Raw genomic sequence first — 16,529 nt, forward strand, 5'->3', positions numbered from 1 at the left:
ACTTCATTTTACAGATGGGGAAACAGAGACAAATGATTTGTCCGAAGTCACACAGCTGGGAAATTTCTTAAGTAGGATTTAAATCCAAGTCTTCCTGATTCCAAACCCAGGGCTTTCTCCACTGCCATTTCACTTTTTAGGAGAGATATACATCTCTAATTGTTTTCACACATTTTTTCACATTTTAAAAATAGCACTTTATCCATCAAAAACAAAAACAAAAGTTCCCCCTCTTGCTTTCTTTTCAGGATGAATGATACTGATCCCTGGATCCTTTGATCAAGAGTTCGTTTAATGGCTTATTTGTGTATCAGATCAAGCACCTTTGCCTAGGAGCCTGGGCTCCAGAGTCACTGGTCAGGCAGGCATTTACTGGAGACAGAGCTCTTGCTCGAGACTTCCCCCAAGGACCCAGGGGAACATATTCTAAACTAGTCTGCTGGGAACATTCTGCTGGGAGAGGAGTGGATGGGGGGGGGAAGGAGCAGGCTACAGTCAGACATGGAGAGAAGATTTAGTGTCATGTCCTTGGATGTGCTGCTCTGTCTGCAGATCATCCACTTGTCACCCACCTAACTATTAGATGCTGGGCAGGCTTTTCCTAGTCTTTCCTGTCTGTCTCAACATCCCTTGCCATTAGTCAGTGTGTACTCAGAGACCATAGAAACAGGAATAAACGAAGTAATTGAGTAAACCTTCAGGGAAGTCAAAAACATCATGGACAGTCAACTCAGTTTTATAAAACAGCAGAAGGGAGAAAATAGTCCTAAAGCCCTTTCTATGGCCCAGAGCCTCTCTTGAACCTCCATTTCCCATTTTGGTTTAGGTAGATGTGCATTGAGTTTACTTTCCCTGGGCTAATTGAGAGATGAGGCCTTGGAGAGCCACCTGATTGCAGGGATATGGGAATGGGGCAAGAGTAAATAGTTGTTTGGATAAAGAACTGAGCAAAATGGATAACTGTTGTGTTTTGTAATGATCTTGTTTTGTGAGAAGATTGCAGAAGCTGTCTGCTATTTTTATATCTTTTGTGTATCTAACCAGCTGCCTAGAGTATCAGCTCCTTGAGGAGCTGTGTCTATGACTTAATGTCTTCAAATCTCATCAACCCTCTCTTTCCACCCTTACCTCTACAACAGTAGTCAGCACAGTGCAAATCAATAAACATGCACAGCATTGCATGGAGAATCAGGAGTTTTCAATACAACGAGGGATAGTTTCGAATGAAAACACACTATTGTGTCACCGAAAAACAGTTATGAAAGGGTTGGTTTCAGAGAAACTTGGGAAGATTTGTATCAGTTGATGTAGAGTCAAGGGAGCAGAAGCCAAACAATTTATACAATTTTAATCACAGGTGGAGGCAAAGTGGATAGAGTGCCAGCCTCAGACGCTTCGTAGCTGTGTGACCCTGGGCAAGTCACTTAACCCTGTTTGCCTCATTTTCCTCATCTGTAAAATGAGCTGGAGAAGGAAATGGCAAACCTCTCCAGGGCCAAGAAAACCCCAAATGGGTCATGAAACATCAGGTCTGACTGAAACAACTGAACAGCAATCTCATTGTAAAGACTTCAGAGCCCTTATCAAAGAAATGACATGACTTTGAAATATGAACCTATGAAATTCTGTGACTCCAGAGAATTAATAATGAAGCATGTTACCCAACTACTGATTGAGAGGAGATGGACTCAGTTTGCAGAATGAGATACATTTTGGACATGGCTAGTGTTGGAATAGGTTTTGCTAGACTATGCATATTTGTCAGGATGTTTTCTTTTTCTTTTTTCATGGAGGTGGTGGCAGTGGTGAGAAAGAGAAAATACATGCTTATTAATTGAAAAAAAAGACAAGTTTAAAACACACACACACACACACATACACACACACACACACACACACACACACACATAGGATCAATGCAGAAAGAAGTTTTGGAGCTTGTAATTATGCTGGGAGTTGATTGGGAAGAAGACCCAAGAGGTTCTGAGCCAGGCCAGAGGAGGTTAGCATTTGTGACTAGATGAGACACCAGACACAAGCTTCACACTTGAGTTCCGCCCACTCCCACAACTGAACCCACCCTGAGGAACACAGGGAACATAGAGATCGCCAGTGCCCACCACAATGCTAGTCCCCGAGTTGCAGCTGCCACTGCTCCGAATGCCACTGGAGGCCCCAGGGCAGAACTCTGTTCTCACCATGCAAGGCTCATACAAGATGGCCCCTTTAGAACTGCTGACAGCTGTGAGGAAGAAAGGAAAGAGAGAATGGAAAATATTTATCCAGAACATAAAATAGTTCTTGTAACTTCCCATGTCCAGTTCCAGTGCTTTAGTTAGAGCTACAAGTCCTTTTCCTCCACAATCTCCATTCCTCTAACTTCAAATGGTCCTCTAGCCAAGAACATATGCTCCCACTCATCACCCAAATCTCTTAGGCTTTGAAAAGATCATTTTCCCAGCCTGAGGCAGTCTCCCTCCATCTCTTTGTAGCCTTTACTCTCTTCTCCTTCCCAATCTTTCTTCATATTTCTTTTCCAACAGATTAGACCCACTGGCTCTTCTCCCCCTGATCTCTTCCCATCCCACCAACAATGAAGTCCAGAGCTCTGACAAATGGATTTCTAATCCTAACTTTCCTGTTGCTGCCTATATCCCATCTCCTTTGTCAAAGTGAACGATCCCTGAAGACAAGGGGGATCATCAAGCATCACCTCCCTAGGACTCAGAAAACAACTCTGTTTGTGTGGTGGGACTAACTATTTTTGATGGACAAATACCAGAGATGGTCCAGGGCTTCCTGGACACAGCCAAATACCCCAGCTCCACAACATCCCATATCTATCTAGGACAATTGTCTACTTACATATATTCACAGGTCCAACACCTTCACATAGCCTGGGAACAAGGGAGAAAAGGAAGGATGAAAAGACATTAAAGTTTTACAATGAAAGAGAATGAAGAAGATAAAACAACATGTTGTAATCCCACCTCTATGTTCCCCTCAGAATGGAAGGAACCAAAGGAATTGGCTTGCAATACCTCCTTCTTTAAGATTTTTAGGGGTCACTTTTGCCCTTGGCTAGTACAAATAATCCAGGATTGACTGCCAATGAAAATGGCTAAAATAGATAGACAGTAGGAAAGAGTGCCAGAAATAATAATAATAATAATAATAATAATAATAATAATAATAATAATAATAATAATAAAACATAACCCTGGAAATTCCACAAGCTGGGTCTTTAACTCATTAGCAGTCTTTAACTACTTCGTGATCACTCTGCTTACCTGTGCTCCTCTCCCTCTAGCAGCCGCCTGTAGGTGGCGATCTCGATATCCAGCCCCAACTTGGAGTTCATCACCTGTTGATACTCTTTCAGCAGACATGCCATATCCTGTTTGGCCTTCTGCAAAGCCTCCTCCAGCCCTGTCAGCTTGCACTTGGCATCATTGAGGGCAGTCTCTCCCTGCTGCTCAGCTTCAGCTATGGCACCTTCAAGTCTGCAGCGCTATAACAGAGACACAGAAAGGCACTGTAGGGGGTTACCAGCATCACTAGCAAGAATGAACTAGATTTCCTGGACCATAGAGAGAACATGGCAGCCACATCTGGCTTCACTGAGGAATTGAGAACTACATCTCACTAAACCATTCCAAGAACATCTGAGATTTCCTTTTGAGAACTGGTAAAATACTGTTTTGGAGGAAATAGATACATATCCACTGGCTAGTCTTTACTGCCTTGTAAGAATGGAGTTAATTTGATTTCCTAACTTGTTGGAAAACCCCTACCAACCCTATAATCATAAGATCAAAGAATCTTAGCGCTGAAAGAAAACTGAGAGGCCATTTATTACACCCTTCCATTCAATGTAAGTATCCCATTTATAGCCACCTTAACCGATAATCATCCAGATTATCTGCTTGAATATTTCTAGTAACAGGAAACTCACTTTTATGACAGTGCATTCCATTCTTAGGCAGTTCTTTCTTATGTTGACCTAAAAATCTGTCTCCTTGCAAATTTCATCCCTTGGTTCTAGTTTTGCCTTCTGGGACAACCCAGAACAAATTTTCTCACTCTTCTTTGTGACAGTCCTTTAAATAATCCAGTAGACACTTGGCCCTGATTTCAAAAGAATGGGCCTGAATGAATAGATGAGCCAGAGTATAGACTAATAATTCACAATAGAACCGCGACCAGGGGGATGTTGGAGCCAGCTCCAGCCAGCTAGAGAGAGCCAATTTTGTTAAATTTTCATTGTGATGTGAAGGATGTGGAACTTAGCGAACACTACAAATTGTGGTTTGATTTATTGTTTTACTTTCTAGATTTAAGAAAGTATTAATAATAGAGATTGTTTAATATTAACCTATACTTTTTTTTTTCATGGAGAGTTGGTTGGAGAGTGCAGTCCTGCCTGCAGTAAACAGTTTCGAGTTAGAGCTCTTGGTATCTCCCCAGAACCTCACCTGAGCTTTAGCATTCTCAATTTCTTGCTGTAGTCTTTGGATTAGTCGGTTCATTTCCAGGATCTCATTCTTGCTGTTCCGTAGGCTGTCACAGTGGTTTCCAGCTGTCAGCCTCAGCTCTTCATACTGCCAGAGTACAGAAGAGTCAGAATCTCCAAGGTTCCAAACTGGATTAACCCCAGTAGTAGTATCCCCCTTACCCTTCTATGGTATCTTTCTACGTAGGCACATTCAATGGCTTCCCAAGATCAGATTCCCTACTCCATCCATGGAAATCTGTTTTCTGTACACACTTCCCCTCAGATCATTCTCCCAGGCTACTCACTATGGTAGCTAACATTTTGCCTGTAGCCACAGTGCTATCCTCCTTTCTTCTAAACCTTAATCCACAGTCCCCTGATTCTCTTCTGTCCCATTCCTCTTGTAACTTGAGTACTGACATCCAGAGTTCTGTTCATTGATCTTTGCCCTGTTCTTGGTTCCATCTGGGTTCTGTCTCTACCATCAGACTTGCCAAGAGAATCACCACCAGACTGCTACCAAATCCTCTTTCCTTCTTTGGTGGGGCTGGAAGGGTCCAGGGATGGGGGAGCGGGGAGATGACCAGGAGGGGAAACACACAGGACAGACTTCACACATCAGTATGCTCAGGTTCAGATATGGCCAACTGACCTGAAGACTGATACCCAGAATTAGACTAACTCTACTCAGATTCTTTCATTTACAAAACAAAGAATTCTCCATTTCTTACTTTAATTTCTTAACAATTAAAAAAAAAGATCTTTGTTTTCTGGATCTAATTTCTGAATCCTAACTTTGGTAGGAATGAGTTTTCTAAGTTGACATTAACTGATGTTGTGTTTGTCTTTCATTTTCAAAGAGGACCAGCATTCGCTGACTTGAGATTCGAGATGCTCTAAATCTCCTGAATTTAATGGAAACACAGATAATACAATAGTATAATAGCATAGATATTATCAAATAATCCTAAAGGCAATTTCTCTCTGGTTTTGAAACTCCCCACTCCCCTCCATAGGAGAATGATTTACCTTTTAATTTTGTTTAGCTGAAGAGAATGAGCATAGAAGTGAGTTTGAGTTTGTATCCCCTGTGTACATCCAGGCTGAGGGCAGCCCAAGAGAATGGGGAGGAGCCAAACTAGAATGAAACTTAGACTGGTATGAACCAGAGAATGAATAATTAACATGATTTTAAAGATGTTTCTCAATCCCTAAACCTCCCCTTTCAATATGCTACAGGTCACTGTGCAAATGCTTATCTCACTTCCTACCCTCTTGGTGTCTAATTACCTGATTGCCCAAATTGGTGTTCATATTAATCATTATTTCTGCCTGGCCATTAGTAACTATTCTGTTCTGTTAGTCTCTCCCACGCTCAGCAAGTAGCCCACTAGCAAAAACCCAATAGCATCACTATCATTGTCAAGTGGTATTTATTGAGGGCAACTTAAAAGCTGGAACTGGACTGGGAACTTCCAGTGAGTCTCAGGGTAAATAAAGCTTAGGCACTCACTGCTCCCTGATGATGGGTCTGGTCTGTTGAACCAATCTTCCTCCCACACGTCTCGCTGGGACTCAGTCCTCTAACAGTCAAAACCAACATCGTCTGGAATTTATAGAGCATCCTGCCACTTCATGGGGGCCTTGGGAACTCATCACTTAGCCTTCTGCTATTTTTTAAGGGAAGTTTGTCTTTTGCCCTGCCTCCTTCCTCCCACAGAAGACAGAGGAACCCCTGGCTATCCTCACCCGGCACTGGTACCAGGCTTCAGCCTCAGCCTTGCTTCGGCTGGCAATGTCGTCATATTGAGCTTTAATCTCAGCAATGATGCCTTCCACATCCAGGTTCCGACTGTTGTCCATCTTCACAATGACTGAGGTCTCAGAAATCTGTGACTGGAGCAGGCAGATCTCCTGGCAAATGAGGGAGGGAGTTGGAAAGTCAATGAGGTCCTCATGGTAGAAAGTTGAGGGGAAGGAAGAGAATGAATTGTGGATACTATACTAGAAATAGTTTTCCCAAATGATTCAATGGTGATATTTTTGGTGCCTCCTCAAGTATTCTCTCATTGATTCACCTTTTCTCTTCTTCACAAATAAGTATCATCTTTGCTTACATTTCAATAGCAAAAAACATAAGCCCAGGTCCTCAGAGACCCCCTGACCTCTGATTGAAACCAATTTTGAGGCTGAGACAAGGAATCAGGAAGATTCTTTTTCTAGGAGGCTCACTGCCCAATATTCATTGGTTCTAATATCAACAAGATAAAAGTTTTAGAACTCTTTGCCTGAAAATGTTCTCACTGGCTAGAACAGGGGTTCTTCGCCATTTTATCTTGTATCATAGACCTCTTTAGCAATCTGGTGATGCCTAAGGACTTCTTCTCAAAAATCATATTATAAAATGCATAAAGGAAACCAAAAGTTAGTGAAAATAAAGACATGCCTTTTTCCCAGACAAGTTTCTAGATCTCCTGAAATCTATCCATGTCCCACATTCCAAACTCTTTAGGCTAGAGACTGAAACCACACCCAGTTCATAGATAACCATAGCATGGGCTCATTTACCTCCTCATACAAGTTTCTTAGAAAGTTGATCTCCTGAATCAGGGCTTCTACATTGGTCTCCAGGTCAGCTTTGATCAGAAAGGCTGTATCTACATCCTGAAGGAAGAAAAGACATGTGAAATCATAAAGCAAGGGCACTCCCAGGTACTGCTAAGAGTCTCCAAAACCCTCCTCTGCTGAGGTCTATCCTTCACTAATCAGAGCTATTTTTTCAGACTGTTGAGCAGAGGGAAGCCAGAATTCTACAGCCCCTTTGTTTGGTAGATGCAGGAATGAAGGAGATGATGTAAATGGAAGAGGAGGAATCAGCAGCAGTAGGTGCTCCATATATCACAGCTTGTTGGCATTAGGGAGAGGAGTATCCTGACTAAGAAAGGCTTTGGCAGGAAAGGGTTTTATGTTTGTTTTGTTTCTCGGAAATACCTGTACTATAGTTCCCTGAAGCTTTGAGTATTCTGACCTAGTTGGAACTTCTTTGCTTATAATTTCTCTGCATCACTGAGAAAGTTAGGACACTCTTTGTGTATACATGCCAACCTTCAATTATCTGAATATCTTAGACAAGCTGGGTTTGGGGTAGAGGAAGAGGCCTTTACATTGGCTTTAGTATTAACTCAGTTTTCAACCTTACTTTATAGGTTGCTTCCAATCGACTTTTGCCTTTGGAAGTTGAGGAAGTTAAAGCATGAGAACACCTGCATATGTTAGGAAAGAATTCCTTATCAAAGCATAAACTTCACTGTATCTCTCCCCGTCATCTAACAATATTCTGAACAGAGTAGTTACCTAATAAATATTTCCAATTTAAAGGAATTAGGTAGATGAATACTGCCCAGTCCCTCCTTCATTGTAGGTTGCCCACAGGAGGCAGAGGGGAATTTGTTCAGCAATCTGCCTTTCCTTTTGGGTGGTAGGAAAGGGGAGAAGTTATGATATTATTACTGGGCACTGTTCAGGGTCCTAGTGTTCTGGGGAACCTGCCTGGAGCAGTCTAGGAAAGTTTCTACACCCGGCCTTCCCTCACCTTTTTCAAGGCCACAAATTCATTCTCAGCACAGGGTCTCAGGGATAGTTCTTCTTCGTATCTGAAAGGCAAGGAGAGATAATTGTTTTGTCTTGGTTTGTCCCATTTGGAGGAAACTTGTTAGGATTATGGGATTTGGAATGGGAAGAGTCCTTGGTGATTATCTAGTTCTACATCTTTATTTTACAGACGAAGAAACTGAGACCCAGAGAAATGAAGTGATTCCTTCAAGGTCACAAAGATGGTATCTGGATGAGAATTCAAAGACACAATTCCTTCCACTCCAAATCCAATGCTCGCTCCTCTCCTTCACTCTCCTCATCTTTTAGTTCTGGGCAGATGGATTTCTTGACAGAAGAAATCTATCTCTAACCAATGGAGGCATTTAATAAAGATAATCCCTTAGTCTGGAGCCTTACACATGGAATGTGTTTCACATTCTATGAATTGAATACCTTAAGGGGCATTCTGTGCCTAAAATGCTCTCCTTCTTTCCTTCTGTCTCTTGGAATCTTTAGTTTTCTATAATGCTCAGTTTTATTAATGGAGCCAGCACCTGCCCTTCCATTAGTATCCTGCTCACTCTTCAGGAAGCTCTTCCTTATATGAACTCTCATTCTAAGTACTGGGCTAAGGAAGTTTATTTCTTTCTGTTCTTCCTACTGGTCATTGGGAAAAAGTTGAGTGGTTGCTGTAGAAGAGGGGGAACCTGGTGAATGTGACCCTCTGTGTTGAAAGCTAATTATATAGTTCCTGATTCTCATCACCTGGTCTAAATGTCAGCCTCTGACTACACACAGAGGTGAGTGGAAGGGCATCAATTACACAATTCACTGGACCCATGTAATAACAGGTATCATGATTGCTTACATTTAATTGAAGATTACAGCTTACAAAATATGTGTATCACAACAACTCAGTGAGTATGTGGTGTTGCCCCCATGTTACAGATGAGGAGACTGAGGCTCTGAGAGGTTAAAGGATTTTCCTAGGGTCACATAGGAGGAACTGGATTTCCTGACTCGAAGTCCAGTGCTGTTTCTATAGCCCCAGTATGAGATTTGAGACCTACTCACCCTCACCTAATTTAATACTGGGATAGAATGTGAATTTGATTTCCAAGGGGCTCCAAAGATTAAAACAACTTTCTATCTCTTCCCTCCAACCCATCCCATATATAGCTTCCTCAAACACTACTTCCTGCTCAAGCATCTATTGTGACTTTCTCTTTTGTCCATCATATCCAATCCAAATCTCTTTGCTGAAGCTTAATTTTCTTTCCACCACCTCTCCCTCACCTAACCAATATAATTTCTTGTGTTTCTCCTATAAGTGCATTCCTTTCAAGATTCCCGATGCCTCATCCTTATAATATACACCCTTGGTGTATATTACAGAGTGCTCCTTCCCACCTGGCATACTTCCCCCTCCTCCTCCTCCTCCTCCTCCTCCTCCTCCTCCTCCTCCTCCTCCTCCTCCTCCTCCTCCTCCTCCTCTCTCTCTCTCTCTCCTCTCTCTCTGTCTCTTTCTCTCTTCCTCTCTCTCTTTTTCTCTCTGTGTCTCTGTCTCTCTCTCATTCTCTCTCTGTCTCTGTCTGTCTGTCTACCTCCCTCCATTCCTCCTTCCCTCCCTCCCTCCCTGTACCAGCCTCTCTATTTTCAGGAACACCTCCTTGACTAATTACACTTGACATCTTTACTTCCTGTGTCCTTGGCACTTACCTACTCAATTTCTTACCCTTTTTTTGCTCTTATTTCTGTTTCTGACCTTAGACCCTGAGCATATGTTTTTTCACTTTTATCAGCTACATAACATAATGGATAAAGTATAAAACTTGTATCAAACTCAGAAAGGCCTGAGTTTGAATCCTAAATCAGGTCCTTCTGTAAGCAAGTCAACAGACTTCTCTTCATCTGCCAAATGGGTATACTAATAGCATCACAGTGTTCTTGGGAGGCTCAAGTGGGATAATATTGGTAGAGTATTTCACAAACCTGAAAATGCTAGATAAATCAATATGATTTTTACCATGAGTGCTCACTACACAGGAATCATGATTTCTTTTCCCTTCCCACCCCCCTATACAAATAACAGGACCCTCTCTACACCCAAAGGGTATTCAGGGTTGATCAGAAAGCTGGGGGATCTGATAGGCAGTAAGCATGCCACTCCTTTTCCATCTTTATGTAAAATGTCCTGGCTTCTATTTCTTCCTTGCCTGGTGGGGGGCAGGGGAGAGCGCAGACTCACTTTCTCTTGTAGCCCTCCAGCACATCCTGCAGGCCACTGAGCTCTGCCTCCAGTCGCACCCGGTCTCCTGTCACACAGTCCAGCTGCTTCTGCAGGGTGCTGATGTAGGTGTCGAAGATGGGTTCAATGTTGCTCTTGCAGCATTTCTGCTGCTGAAGGAAGTTCCACTTGGTCTCCAACAGCTTGTTCTGCTGCTCTAGGAAGCGCACCTACCAACCACAGAGCCAGGAGGTCACTTAGGATCAGGGAGGCCCTGGAGGACTTTGCCTATCAGGTGTAACTCAGCTAGGAGCTGAGAAAGATTCAAAATTTAGATTGGACTCATCATGGAGTTTACATCCTAATAGGAAAGAGATATCAGTATGGATAACTATAGTACACCTTATTAATGTGTATTATATGCATTGTGTATTATATGTGTGTATTATGCAAGTGTAGTCATGATTTAGAAAGTGAAATGTGACCTTATCTTCAGTAGGGATCTTCAAGTGGGTGTCCAGTTCTAACCTCCCAACGCATCTTCAAACCAATGACGGAGGATTTCAGAGGCATTCTCAACACTTATCCTAGGTTAACGAGCCCCCAGGGAGGAAGAAGTTTCGGTCAGGGAGGTTCCTCCTGTGTCTTCTGAGGCACTATACTCATCCGAGATCCACAAGTAGCAGTATAGACTAGGTGGATGTTAGAGGTGGAAGGGGGATCACCTAATACAATCCCTTCATTTTTCAAATAAGAAACATGACTATTACCCTACATATGAAACGGACTCCTTCCTTGCCTCATCCTTGTAGAAACCCAAATACCTTTAAAAGCACAGCCCAAGTGCTACCTCCTATACCAGGACTTTCTCAATCCTTCCATCTCCCTCCCCATTCCCCACTCCCATTGGTTATGATTGTCAAGTCAAGTGACTTGATCAAGGGCATACAACCAACCAATAGCAGAGTCAGAACCAGAACCCATGTGTCCAACTTCTAGTCCAGCGCTCTTCCCACTATAGCTTGCTGTGTGTAGTGATGATGGTGATGATGATAATGGCTGACGTTTAGATAGTGCTTTAAGTTTTCCATTTTGATCTCACACCCCTGTAAGGTAGGTATTATTATCTCCCTACCTTGCAGATAGGTAGATAGATGAGCAGATAGATAAAGACAGGTAGGTAGATAGACAGATAATTTATTAAGCTCTTACTATGTGTAAGGCTATATGGAGAATTAAGAGCTTATTTGGGATCAGAACTCACTTTCTTAAGATTTTTTTCATTAAGCCATGATAGCTCCAGAAATGAGGAGATAACATTCTTTAGTGTCATGGCTAGAGTAGTGGACTTGGAGTTAGAAAAGCCTCAGTAGACATCTTGCCTTTTACAAGCTGCTAGTTGTATGAATTTCCCCAACTATAAAATGAAGGGATTGGATTCAATATTTTTTAAAGTCACAGGAGTTTCAGAGACAAGAGGGAAAAGGAAAAGCAACTTGGTAATCCACCAACTGGAATGTTATTTATCCGGTTAATTGAGAAAGAATTGTAGTTCTTGTCTATAGCATTTCATTCATTCATTTATGCATTCATTTTTGAATGTTTCTTTAGTACTTATTATATATGTTTACGGCATTAAGCTAGATGCTTAAAATTCTTTGTAGGAAAAAAATCTTCCCCAAATACATGCAAATAATCATAACAGGAGTTGATGATTACATAATTTAAGAGCTAGTCACTTGACTTCTAAATGATCTTAGAGTAGAAATTGAGTCGGAAATACTGACGGATAACCTCCTCCAACTCCATTTTATAGATGAAGTAACTAAGACTCAGAGAGGTGATGTGATTTGCTCGAGGTTACATCAGTCAGTCAGTCAGTCAACATTTATTAAGCACCTTCTACATACCAGCATTGTGCTAAGGGATATGAAGAAAGGCAAAAAACAATTCCTACCCTTCCTCACAATCTAATGGGGGAGACAGCTCTACACAAACAAGCTAGATACAGGATGAAAAAGAAATAACCAAAAGAGGGAAGTCACTAAAATTAAGAGGTGTAGTAAAGGGCTTCCTGCAGAAGACAGAATTTTAGCTGGGATTTGAAGGAAGCCTGGGAAACCAGGAGGTGGAGATGAAGAGGGAGGACATTCTATTAGTTGCAGGGGAAGGACTAGTATTGTGTGAGTGTAAGAGGAGTGAAGGCAATGTGAGACTAACCTACACAAGCAAATTCTTCTTGTGAGTAGTTCTGGGTATGGGTTTAAGGTTAGGCTAAAGTCACTTAATACATTGGATTATCTGTGGAACTTTTCTTTTGCAAAATGGGGATAATAATTCCTATGAATCTCCCAGGGTTATGGTATTCAAATAAGAGAACCAATGTACGAGTGTTTTGTCAGTAAAAAATATGAGTGTAAAATAATATTATCACCATCATCTTTATCCAGGCTACTCTGATATTCCTCCACATCTCCCCCAGTCCCATGATCATGGATAGTGGAAAGCTGACTCTCATACATGTGGTCTTGGTTTTGCATGACTTGGTTGGGTGACAGTGTTGAAATCTACTATCATGTTATGTTCTTGGAGTATGGAGACATGGATATAGGACTAGAAAGAATTTTAAAAACCACGCAGTCCAGACTCATCATTTACACATCAGAAAACTATGGTTCAGAGAGAATGAGTGATCTGCTCAAAATTAGGGAAGCAGTAAATGGCAAGTCAGTTCAACTGATACCTCCTATGGGAGATCTTTCTTAATTCTCTCTATCTCTAATCTCTTTCTCCTTGAAATATTAGAGGAGTATAGTTTGTATTTACTTACTCATATAGAAGTTATTTCTCTCCCAGTAGAATGTAAGTTCTCATTCTCTACTTTCTTTACATTTATACATTTCGTGTTTGTATATTTTGCACTTGTTTCTCTAACCTTACACCTAGCTCACTGTCTGGCACAAAATAAGCATTTAAATGCCTTTTGAATGAAAAATGAATTGGGATTTGAACCCAGATTCTCTGACCTCTTCTCTCACTGAACTGCAATGACTTTTATAATCATCATTGGCTCCCAGTGGTCTCTTCTTTCCATAGTATACATGGAAAATGCTTGGCGCATAGTAGGTACGCAGTGTATTCTGTTTGAAGAACTGGACTATGACTGATCAGGTCTGTCTGCCCTGGTGAGAGAAAGGAATCCATTGCTTATGATTATTTGAGGATGAATCTGGGATTTTAATCAACCAGACTTCCTCTAGGACCATGGATAAGGTAGACCCTAATGAGGACTCCCCACTCACCATATGTAACCCTCCCTGTCTTAATCTTCTCACCTTGTTGATGAATGAAGCAAACCGGTTATTGAGACACTTGATCTGTTCCTTCTCATTCCTCTTCACTTGCTGTACACTAGGGTCTATATCCAGCTCCAGAGGGATTAGGAGGCTCTCATTGACTGTGACTGGGGTGATGCAACGGGGAAGTCCACAGGTTGCTCCCACCCGGTAGCCAAAGCTGGGCAAGCTGCATCTGGAGGCAATTCGGGGCTTCCCAAAGCCCACATTGCACAGGCTTCTGGAGCCAAAGCAGCCCAGCCATCGAAGGGTTCCGGTGCCCCCTACCTTGATTGGTCCCTTACTCACAGAGGAATAAGTCATGGTTCGAGGGATAACAGCAGAGCAGGAGCTGAAACTGCGGTTGCCACATCTGGAGCCCATCTGGAAGGAACGGCAAGACATGGCAAGAGAGATACAAGCTACCAGGGTCTAAAGGAAGGACCAGTGGAGGCCAGACACCAGCGCAAATCCCAATCGAATCACTGCAGAGGTCTCCCCCCTTTTTATCTAGTTGGGGGGTGGATAGTTGGGCTAGGTAAAAACCTAAATAACCATTAAATCACTTTTATTAGCTTGGAGCATTGGTAGCTGCTAAGGCCCAAGCTGGATAATTAGAAATGAAGAGGAAAGGCCAATGGCCAGGGTGGATGAATCATATAAAATTCTCATTTGTCCCCTCTCCCTTATTTATGAGAGTGATGAAGGGGACTGACTAGACAGGTGTGTTTGATGTGTGGATACAAAGCCCCAAGGAAAGTGAGAGTTGGAGATTTACCCCCATTTTATAGGAGGTGAGGAAGTGGGAGACTGGCTCTTTACCTGGATGATTATATACATCAGCTACACTGAGACCTCAGGGAGAATTAAATATGCCCCAATATGCACTGTCTATTTTCCTAATGATACTTCTGGGGTTTTCAAAGATTCTTGAGACATAGGTCTCCTCTGTGGTTTCCCAGATCCAGGTAGTCCAAAAAAGTGACTTTTATCTGGGTGGGATAACTTTCCCAAAGCATTCTTGTACATCTCCAGGAAACCAGTTGTGACCCAAACTGTTGAGACCCAAAATATCACCCCCTCCCACCAAATACTACAAAGGGAACATGTTACTCTAGAGGTCACACGCATAAAGACTGAGGGATCTCTAGCCAGCTTACCCAGAGGTAGACTGGCAAGGGATGCCCTTGGAGTGAGTACAGAAAGAACGTTCAGGACTGCGTACAGACCTTTGGCCTCTATGTCTAGAAAAGAAAAAAGAAGTTGGGTCCATGAGTTAAATGGAGAACAGATAGCAATATGATGGATATTAGGTCTAATATATATAATGTGTATATGTATATAATATTTATACACATATGTATATGTACACAAACATATGTGTGCATATACACAAATATATACATACATACTCATATACACACATATATACATATATGCATATATGTATATATATTCTCAAGATGCCCCAGGTTAAGATTAACATTCACCAATGCTTAAGGATAATAATAGCTAATATTTATACAGCACTTACTAGGTGCCAGGCATTGGGCTAATCACCTGATAATTACTATCTCACTTGATCCTTACAACAACTGTGGGAAGAAGGTGCTATCATTATCCCCATTTTACAGATAAGAAAACTGAGACAGACAGTAGTTAAGTGATTTGTCCAAGGTCACATAGCTAATAAGTGTCAGGGGCTAGATTTGAAGTCAGGGCTTCTTAACTCTAGGTCCAGAGCTCTATCTACTCTGCCACGTAGAGTTACTATTAGTGATACATAATAAATGCTTTTTAGATTGGATTAGATTGGGTTAACTCTGCCTTTACTTCATAAGTATTGTGTATTTCATAAGAATTTGAACTAGAAATAGAGTATGTAATTCTCTGATTTATAAATGAGGAAACTCTGTTTCAGAGAGGGAAGAGATTTACTTCATGTCACATAGGTAGTAATGAGTAGAGCCAAGATTTAAAACTGGATCCTCTGACTCTAGACCCAGGGTCTACCCTAAGGACTTAGCTGATAATTCTTCAAAATGACTGGGGATATTATTGTTGTTGGAGAAGTGTCCACCCACCCATTTGGGGTTTTCTTGGCAAAGGTACTGGAGTGGTTTGCTATTTCCTTCTCCAGCTTGTTTTACAGATGAGGAAACTGAGGCAAACAGGGTTATGTGACTTGCCCAGGGTTAAATAGCTAGTACATGTCTGAGGCTGAATTTGAACTCAGGCCTTCCTGACTAGAGTTCCAGCACTTTATCCACTGCACCATGTAGATACCCCTTACTGATACATATTTAATGCTTTTTAGATTGAGTTAACTCAATATTTTGTATTGATATAGTGGAAAGAATTAAGGAAATGACTTTGAGTTCTTCCTATAGCTTTGGTCACTACTAGTTGTGTGGTTATAGTTATAACCTTTGCCATCCTTAGTTTTCTTATCTGGATATTGGAGAAATAACACACTTTCTACCTCACAAGGTCGTAATGAAGAAATGCTTAAAAACTACAAAAATGTAAGCTAGGATGTTTTATGGCATGGACAGTTTCTTAGTTTTGTTTTGGGAAATCATTCTCTTCAAGGATTTCTATGGGATCCTATCTTATGATGACTCTGATGGGGTTGGCTGTAGCTTTTGCTGTTCTCTGAGCTCTGGGGAGGGAACAAGGAGCAAGAAGGTCTATAAAGAGGGTCTGTGAAAAGGGAAAAAGATGGTGATAAGGCAGGACCTGGAAGAATCTTGGGACCTACTGTGGTTAGATGGTTTTCGTTAAGTATTCAGGCTGCTAGAATAAGGAGAGAAAGCTCTCTTGAATAGAAAAAACTGCATTTTAAATACAAATTTCAATATGTATCTTGTTTTTTACA

General features: G+C 41.6%; 1 protein-coding gene across 1 annotated transcript; it reads right to left on the reverse strand.

Annotated features, from left to right (window-relative positions):
- Positions 1-236: 236 nt before the first annotated feature.
- KRT82 (keratin 82) lies at positions 237-14,056 on the reverse strand. The gene is made up of 9 exons (XM_072654737.1): positions 13,652-14,056; positions 10,338-10,546; positions 8,088-8,148; positions 7,064-7,159; positions 6,245-6,409; positions 4,476-4,601; positions 3,291-3,511; positions 2,866-2,897; positions 237-2,242 (listed from the first exon to the last, which is right to left on the reverse strand). Exons 1-9 carry the CDS (start codon positions 14,054-14,056, stop codon positions 2,004-2,006), a joined length of 1,554 nt encoding a protein of 517 aa, XP_072510838.1. The 3' UTR covers positions 237-2,003.
- Between the last annotated feature and the right edge of the window lie 2,473 nt (positions 14,057-16,529).

The sequence above is a fragment of the Notamacropus eugenii genome, chromosome 3 (assembly GCF_028372415.1).
Source record: "Notamacropus eugenii isolate mMacEug1 chromosome 3, mMacEug1.pri_v2, whole genome shotgun sequence".
NCBI lineage: Eukaryota > Metazoa > Chordata > Mammalia > Diprotodontia > Macropodidae > Notamacropus > Notamacropus eugenii.

What these genes read in the sequence shown, in the direction of transcription:
- KRT82 (XM_072654737.1), bottom strand. Translation starts at nt 14,056, where the DNA reads ATGTCTTGCCGTTCCTTCCAGATGGGCTCCAGATGTGGCAACCGCAGT. An exon ending in TTGCTTCATTCATCAACAAG is followed by an intron (nt 10,547 to 13,651) that starts GTGAGAAGATTA and finishes TGTGGTTGGTAG; the next exon opens with GTGCGCTTCCTAGAGCAGCA. An exon ending in AAGCCTGGTACCAGTGCCGG is followed by an intron (nt 4,602 to 6,244) that starts GTGAGGATAGCC and finishes GTACTCTGGCAG; the next exon opens with TATGAAGAGCTGAGGCTGAC.